This window comes from Sabethes cyaneus, chromosome 1 (assembly GCF_943734655.1).
Source record: "Sabethes cyaneus chromosome 1, idSabCyanKW18_F2, whole genome shotgun sequence".
Classification (NCBI taxonomy): Eukaryota; Metazoa; Arthropoda; class Insecta; order Diptera; family Culicidae; genus Sabethes; species Sabethes cyaneus.
Genome location: NC_071353.1, coordinates 36019918 through 36028180, shown reverse-complemented (window position 1 = coordinate 36028180; position 8263 = coordinate 36019918). Strand labels below are relative to the sequence as shown.

Genomic DNA, 8263 nt, shown 5'->3' with positions numbered 1-8263 from the left:
AATATATGGACACAGAGAACAGATTAACAGGCTCGAAGGAAGTAATCGATTTTTTGTGTGTAAAATCTGTCGGTAGCGCCCTCCAGAAATAGTTTGCCAAACGCATCAAAAAATATTCATGTACCTTTATCAATATTTCTTTGTGCTGGAGTTACATAGCAGCGACGGCAGCGACATCAAGATTTAGTTTGCCACTTACTGCTCGAGGGGTGCACTATTGAAGGATTACTCGTAAATTACATAAAAACCTTTTACACACTTTTTGTCAATTACCTGGTAGTCTGTTCTCTGTGATATGGAGTGGCGACAATGTCAAAATTGGAATGATAATTCTCGCGTCACTTTTGATTTCGTCCAATGTAACAATTCCACCATATTGAGAAAAACGAGATCGAAGTTCTTCGAATTGAACTTTAAATTGTTTCAAAATGAAATAATTTTCAGTCATTCACTCAACGTGGTTGATGAATAATAACATTCAATATTTAACGGAGATTTTAAAAATCTAACTAAAACTAAGCAGTTTTGGTTTATTATGGAAAAAGTTACATTGGACTGTTTACCATCTCATGCTGTACTTTGGACGGTTTTATTTTTCCAGGCTCTTGCACATAAATTAAGCGAGATCACCGTAAAATACGTGCGTTGCCGTGCTACGCTATTTTCGAGGTTATTTTTCAATATTAGACCGCTTGTTTCACTTAAAATGCATAAATAATGCGAAAAAAAACTTTCACTTGCTAAACGTCCAATGTACAGATTGAGTTTGTTTTGATTTTTTTTTGCACTTTGGACATCAGATGAGAACGACCGAAGTAACAGTCAGTCATTCGTAATTCGAATGTGCACATTGGACATTTTGATAATGCTAATTTTTTCACCTCAAAATAATTCTATTTGGGCAGGTGTTTTTGTATAACATAGAGTTTAAAAAGAGCAATAATTTGTTGTGATAAACCGGATTTGTTTACAATTGTTACATTGGACGAAATGAAAAGTGACGCGAGAATTATCTGTCAGTGTCATTCCAATCGAGCAGACGACCTATCCAACGCGTATGCAGGAAAGAGAAAGAAAAACCGCATTGCATACATTTATGATAACTTGTCGCCACTCTGTATATAGTCACTCTAGAGCAGACGAAAAATCCAACGTGTATGCAGGAAAAAGAAAGAAAATAAGCATTGCTAGAGCATTGCATACTTTTGGGATGACATGTCGCCACTCTGTATATAGTCACTCTCAAGGTTAGTCAAGAGAGGTTTTCTGATGTTCACATTTGTTTTTCACCCCCGCTGGGTTACCCTTGACGACCACCGAAATTTTCAAAGCGGAAACTGTTGAATGTATAAACAACGTCGATGGTTGCTAACCAATCGTTCCGCTCACTTCTGTCCAACAAACTGTGAAAACTAGATCACCTATTTTAACTCACCTTGGTCACTCTAGGAAAATGAACTCTCACTCGTTCTGTTTGACAGTTGGCTTATCCGCCCTTTTCAAATGTTGGTCGACCGACATTTCTGTTCCTCCTTGGGGTTGGTCATTTCTTCGAGCTTATTTTTCGTAATGTAAAAGTGCTGTAAAATATTAGCAATTACAATAAATGGTATGTGTAAATATGACAAAGAATGATTTCCTTTTGGGAATAGCAGGTAATACTAAAATTTACAGCGCAATATGATAATTTATTGATTATTTTAATGCGGCTATTGTCACATCTCAATTTATCATTTTAATGCTTACTTAACCAGCCGTAATTTCAATGCTTAATGTAAAAAATCATATTTATTTAGGTAGATAATATTAAAATGTCTTTGATTCCGCTTTATGCAGTTCTCTGGGAACCCTAGTTTTCGTTTATTAGCGATAGCGTTCGCGATTGTGATAAACCCATAAACCTTTAGTTTTGATCTGAGAGTTTTGATGTGGGCGTTTTTAATCTTCTCTTTTACCTATTAAAATGTTGCGCAAAAAATTAAAATTGAATGACAAGTCTGAAGCAGAACAATCACAAGAATTTACGCTCCGTTCGTTCAATGTGAAATCGAAACCGAAACTGCATTCCTCGAATTCTGAAGAAAGCAAACAATTATTGTCAAGTCCAGCAACAGAATCAGCAGTGCTTCATCAACCACTATGGAAAAGGGTCTATCAATTAGAATTGCAGCTGTGTGAAGCTTTGAAGCAAGTAACATTAGGAGACGTTGCTGTTACATACAATCCAATCGAATATGCAGCGGAGCTGCACATAGCTTATTTGCAAAAGTTTTTAGATGGTCCCAAACCGGTGCTGTTTCTTGGTATGAACCCAGGACCTTGGGGAATGTGTCAAACCGGGGTGGTAACCAGAAAATTTATGCCAAAACCAGTATTTAATATGTTTTTATCTATAGGTCCCTTTCGGATACATTCCTGCCGTTCGTGACTGGATGCAGCTACGCGGACAAGTTTCAAAACCCAACCCTGAGCTAGAATCTCGTCCAGTCGACGGTTTAAACTGTACCCGTGCTGAACAAAGTGGTAAACGTTGGTGGGATCTGTTTCAAAGCCTCTGCGGAGAGCCGGAAGTTTTTTTCCGAAACTGTTTTGTATTTAACATTTGTCCATTGGCATTCTTCCATACCACCGGTCGAAATATTACACCTGCTGATTTGAAGGTAAATTTCAGAATCAAAAGATAACTCTTTTGTAACTTTAATCTTTTTAGGGAACGTCGAAAACTCGTTTGCAGGAGATTTGCACAACATATCTTAAAGAAGCCCTCGAACTTCTACAACCAGCAATTATTGTTTCAGTAGGGCGCTACACCGAAGATCGCGTGAAAGCGTTGGTTAAGCAAAAGCTTTTGGATCCAAATTCCGTTCAATTAAAGTGCATTCCTCATCCAAGTCCAAGAAGCGTGAACAATACTAACTGGACCGAAAAGGCCAGTCTATGGCTAACAGGAAATGGTATAATGCCTTATCTAAAAGCATAATTCGATAAACGATTTTTGAACGTTCAGAAATTAACTTAAGCCAAGAGTATATAGGAAAATGCAGAATTTCATGGAACATGCACTTGAACAAGCCAGATTTGCAGACAAACTGAAGGAAGTTCCAGTTGGTTGTGTTTTTGTCTACAATGGCGAAATCATAGCTAATGGATGCAACCGAGTAAACGAGACAAAAAACGCTACACGTCATGTAGAACTTATCTGCATTGACCGCGTGTTAGAGTACGCTAGATCAAAAAGCTTGAAATATGAAGAAGTATTCTGTGGTGTAACCGTCGTGGTTACCGTTGAACCTTGTATAATGTGTGCCGCTGCTTTGATCAATTTAAACGTAAAGGAAATTATCTACGGTTGCCGAAATGATCGATTTGGAGGTTGCACCGTACTGGATGTACCGAGTTTATTAAAGACAGATATTCCAATTAAGGGTGGCGTTCGAGCGGTGGAAGCAATGGAACTATTAAAGACGTTTTATAAAGGAGAAAACCCTAAGGCACCAGTACCGAAGCCAAAAACTCACCGACAGATTTAATTATTTTTTGTTTTGATTTCATGTGAAAGAATAAAACAATTGTTCCTAATATGTACACGTTAATTTTTTATTTATGGCAGGTACCCTTCTATCAATTGACGTTGAAATTTTGACTGGAATTTGTGCCAGTATGATTGTTACACTAAGTAGTCTCACAACTATTAGATGTTTGTTTCAACATTGGCCATGGTTTTGTTTATCATCTAAGCTTTAGTTATTACTTATACGTTTTGAGGTGATTCGTTAATTATCATGGCGCCAATTTTTACTTTCCTAACTATAATAAATGTTTGAAACGTAAAGCCGAAATTAAAACACAAATACCTTTATCAATAAACATCGAAGCAATTATTATTCAAAAAGCACTTTTATACATTAGAAACAAATGAGTACAACACATCCGATAAAAGGTTCATTCACTTCTGTTCATTATGCTTCTCAAAAGTTAATTTGAGTGCCTCTGCCTTATCCTTCAACCACGGACGACTCCAGGCAGTAATCTTGTACATTTCGTTGGATGCGCCATCCTCGAACGTAATGTAGAATGTGTGCAATGAGCCAGCCACCACTTGACGGGTTGCCCGAATAATTTTGTAGCTTCGACCGGCGTGACCATCCGAAGAAGCCAACGCAGCCTGAATGAACTCATGATGCTCTGGATCATCTAACGATTCAACGGGCGTGACGCCTCCGCAGAGAGGGGGGGCTGCCATTGTTACTGCAGGATTAGCTGTAATCGACTGATTTGTAAGATGTGTATAAGTTTAGATTATTAAAGGAATTAAGTTAAAGGTTTTTTTTAAATAATTTAAGGTATAAGTCTGCAGACAGAACCAAGTAATATGCTCACAGTTTTTATAAGTAATTTACATAACTACAGAAAAGGAATGGTCTGTACTGCGGAAAGAATGTAGATATTCAATACTCATATTATTCTTCGTACTTTGGCATGAGTAATGCCAAAATACAACTACATATAGTATGAATCATAACACTTGATTATTACAGTTACTGATGCTTTAAAAACAAAGAATTTTTTTATAACAGGAGACATTTTCTTATTGAATAAAAATAGCATTATATCTACTTACCTATGTAGTATGTATCACTTCTAGTAATATAACTTAATGTTGACTATATTTATATCAAAAATCTAAAAACAAACAAAGCGCATTTCTTACAATTATTACGATTGATTGAATTATTACGATTGATCTGCTCGTCTACGTCTGGTCACTGGTCGGAGGTCTGACTACGAACTGCAATACATATACAACGCAAGTATGGACGGAGTATTTATTTATGGACTGGACTGGAGGAAACAAAACAAAACTGTGAACTGGTAAGTGGTAACTGTGAGCTGTGAATGAGAGATAGATATAAACTTATAGAGTGCTTAAAGGTAGAGTGACGACTATATAGGGTGAGATTCTGCCAATTTCAAAAGCAGTTTTTTGGTTTGAAACAAAAATTCTGTTCATGAAAATATATTCACTGTGTTTAGATTGGCAAGAAAAATGCAGTATTTACATTTTAAAACTGCTTCCGTAATTGGGCTCATCGACAAAAAGTTGACTTCCGCTGATAATACGCCTTTTATTTTCACGACTGGTATTGTTGTCCTCTCTTGCCAGTGAGCCAAAGTCAGCGGGGTGCTATCCTTATCTTAACGAACGGTGTTTGACAGTCGACTTAACGAAGGGCGCTATTTGCAAGAAATGCAGGAAATAGCGCCCGTCTGACGGGTAAATTTGCTGCCAACCTTGTCGAGATGTGCTGAGGATGTTGGCAACAAAAACATGGCACCCATCGCAAGCCCCTGGCCAAAGTATACGAACTCGTCGACTACCTCGAACCACCCCGCTGTCACAAATGTCATTCCCATACATTTTTCGTGTAGCCAACATCTCATCTAGCCCACAACAAACTTTGCCTCGGACAAAATGTATTTGTGAGTAGCCCGCTCTAACTTCAGCCTCGAATGAATCTGTATTGGTAAGCTCCCGAACAAAGTTACTTTTTTGCTTTTTTTCTTTTTGTGTCGGACGTGTAGGAAGCGTAAAAAGATGTTAGCTACTTCTTTACCCTTCAGTTTCATACGCCTGCCTCGAACTCATCCCCGTCGATTTTCTCCACCCCGCTGTCACAAATGTCATTCCCATACATTTTTCGTGTAGCCAACATCTCATCTAGCCCACAACAAACTTTGCCTCGGACAAAATGTATTTGTGAGTAGCCCGCTCTAACTTCAGCCTCGAATGAATCTGTATTGGTAAGCTCCCGAACAAAGTTACTTTTTTGCTTTTTTTCTTTTTGTGTCGGACGTGTAGGAAGCGTAAAAAGATGTTAGCTACTTCTTTACCCTTCAGTTTCATACGCCTGATTTTCTCACACAACTTCTGCGTCACATTATGTCCGTTCCATCTAGGACAACTAGTATAAACTAAACATGCTGCAGCAAAGGATTCAACAGCGGAACACTCTGAGTATATGAAAGGGGACAAGGGGGACGATGACGACAAAGAGTAGCAATAAATAATACTTAAAACTCGTACGTTTTAGCTGTTGCCTATACAACCGAGACTTACGTTGAGGTGATTGTAGCGTACTCGGTAGATTCGGCGGCAACCTGTCGCATAGGCCAGCAGGAGATTATTGCTTGATGACGAAGAGCCACTGGAGTTGGAACTTTTCTGATTCGTAGAATTACTTGAGCTGATGCCGCTGTTGCTACTGCTGCTAGCGGTAGCAGCGTTAGGACTATTGGTTGCATTTTGCTGACTACCAGTCGATGCACCACTGCCACCAGACGTCGAGGAAGATGAAACCATTCGAACTGCATCCCAAATGCGCACTATACCGTCTGCACCGGCCGATACTAAATGGTGCCCGTTTGAGCTCCAGGTAACACACGTCACTGCCGATGTGTGATCACGCAGTTCAGTTAACTGAGAACCAGCGGATAGATCGAAAATTCTTACCCGGCTTTCTTCACCACCGGCCGCCAGGTATTTTCCGTCCGGACTGAAGCAAATCGTTTGGATCGGCTGTCGACAATCGGTAAAGACCCGAAGTAGCCTCCCAGTGGCGACGCACCAAAGTCGGACGGTCAAGTCAGTCGACCCAGTCGCCAGGTAGTTTCCGTTCGGATGGAAAGCAACCGCATCGACGTCCTGCGTATGGCCCACGAAGGTTAGCAGTGAAAATTCCCGTTCCGTTGACCAAAGACGTGCCGTGGTATCGCGTGACCCCGTGGCTAGGTACAAGCCGGTAGGACTTTCCGCAACGCACCAGAGCGGATGGTTGTGACCTCGGTAGACTGCTCGGCAGTTATAGTCGGATGCGTGCCACGCCCGCATAGTTCGGTCCCGTGAAACGCTCATCAGTAACGGACCGTGACCGGAGAAGAGCAGATCGGTAATGGCCCTGGAATGGCCGCGCAGCGTCACTCCTCCCGTTTCGGTGTAAACATTTTCACTGCACCGGCGCTCCATAAATTGCTTCCATCGTTCACGTTTGTTCTGACGCCTGCTGTAAACAGGCAGCAGCTTGTTCAGCCTATTAATCTCCGATTGCGACCGGACGCGAAACAAGTTCCCCAAGCTGCTACCATCTCGTGCACTATCTGAGTGGTGTGCGGTTTCCTCCCTCCAATCATTTCCACTAGCAGCAGCGTCGATTACCACGGTACTGCATAAGCGGGCCCTGTCACGCTCGGTTTCGCCCGCCAACATATACTTCGTTTTAGACATATTTATCTTCAATCAAATCTTCTCTGCTTCGCGTTTTAATCTGGTGTACTGATCTTCCACCGCCTCAAATGTTTTTCCGACAGCATCCACGTCGTCAGTAAAACAGATAAACTGACTGAATTTATTGAAAATCGTGCCCCGCATTTCGATTACCGCTCGTCTTATAACACCTTCAAGCTCAGTGTTGAAATATCGCCGAAAATAGTTATCGATAACAATCGATATTTTCCGTCATTTTATCGATATTATTGATAAGTATCGATAATTTTCAAAACAAACAATATATTGACAGGCGAGGCCAACCAAGGCACTGGCAGCGTTCCTTATACTCTATGTGTGTGACAGTAACCAACATGAATATGCTGAGCTTGACTGATCAGGTTATTCGAGTTGAGCGCTGAACCCCGCCTATGCGAAATCCACCCAAATGTCTAGCAGCAAAAACTTTTTGCTTCCAGACTTTCTGTCAGATATCTTCCCGCTGTTACCGGTGAAATCAAGTAGCAAGGCAACAACCGTTTCCAGCAGAAAGTTTGCCATACACGGTTTTGTTCAGATTTTTCTGCCGAATTTTTGTTCGATTTCTGTCAGCCATGTCGAACATGTTGAACATGTTGGCAAAGCCTAAATTCATCGACATTCTTAGACAATATTATCTAAGTTTGTACACGAATGATGGCCTTAATGATGAATCGCATGGTGAAGAAGTGAATGCGGGTGTTTAATAGGGGGGTATGTAATATAACCAATAGTTTAAAAATATCGATAATTATCGTTAATCCGAAATTTTTATCGCTAGGATGGCTAGGATATATCGATATTATCGATAAGTATCGATATGTTTTCCTTCCCTATGTTGAATAGCAGACAGGAAAGACCATCTCCTTGTTGAAGTCCCCTGCGAGATTCGAATGGGTCGGACAATCCACCCGAGATTCTCACACAGCACTGGATCCCATCCATCGTAGCCATGATAAGTCT

General features: G+C 40.5%; 3 protein-coding genes across 5 annotated transcripts; 2 read left to right on the top strand and 1 right to left on the bottom strand.

Moving 5' to 3' along the window:
* Nucleotides 1-1526: 1526 nt before the first annotated feature.
* Nucleotides 1527-2980, top strand: LOC128733055 (single-strand selective monofunctional uracil DNA glycosylase). 3 transcript variants are annotated; one of them, XM_053826631.1, is made up of 4 exons: nt 1527-1609; nt 1997-2341; nt 2397-2660; nt 2711-2980. In XM_053826631.1, the coding sequence occupies exons 1-4, from the start codon at nt 1607-1609 to the stop codon at nt 2978-2980; spliced, it is 882 nt and encodes a 293-aa protein (XP_053682606.1). In that variant the 5' UTR covers nt 1527-1606. The 3 variants fall into 3 exon arrangements, with proteins under 3 accessions (XP_053682606.1, XP_053682605.1, XP_053682607.1); XM_053826630.1 differs by lacking the exon at nt 1527-1609 and having other exon boundaries at nt 1792-2341; XM_053826632.1 differs by lacking the exon at nt 1527-1609 and having other exon boundaries at nt 2158-2303.
* A 58-nt stretch (nt 2981-3038) lies between these two features.
* LOC128733060 (tRNA-specific adenosine deaminase 2) lies at nt 3039-3579 on the top strand. The gene has a single exon (XM_053826641.1). The coding sequence runs from the start codon at nt 3039-3041 to the stop codon at nt 3528-3530; it is 492 nt and encodes a 163-aa protein (XP_053682616.1). The 3' UTR covers nt 3531-3579.
* A 2509-nt stretch (nt 3580-6088) lies between these two features.
* On the bottom strand, nt 6089-7282 carry LOC128745558 (TAF5-like RNA polymerase II p300/CBP-associated factor-associated factor 65 kDa subunit 5L). Its single transcript, XM_053842631.1, has one exon. It carries the CDS (start codon nt 7280-7282, stop codon nt 6089-6091), a length of 1194 nt encoding a protein of 397 aa, XP_053698606.1.
* Nucleotides 7283-8263: the final 981 nt, after the last annotated feature.

Bases quoted from the DNA above. Each gene is read 5' to 3' on its own strand.
- LOC128733055 (XM_053826630.1), top strand. From the start codon at position 1,964: ATGTTGCGCAAAAAATTAAAATTGAATGACAAGTCTGAAGCAGAACAA. The intron at 2,342-2,396 runs GTGGTAACCAGA...TTTTATCTATAG, and splicing joins GGGGAATGTGTCAAACCGGG to GTCCCTTTCGGATACATTCC. The intron at 2,661-2,710 runs GTAAATTTCAGA...TAATCTTTTTAG, and splicing joins TTACACCTGCTGATTTGAAG to GGAACGTCGAAAACTCGTTT.
- LOC128733060 (XM_053826641.1), top strand. From the start codon at position 3,039: ATGCAGAATTTCATGGAACATGCACTTGAACAAGCCAGATTTGCAGAC.
- LOC128745558 (XM_053842631.1), bottom strand. From the start codon at position 7,282: ATGTCTAAAACGAAGTATATGTTGGCGGGCGAAACCGAGCGTGACAGG.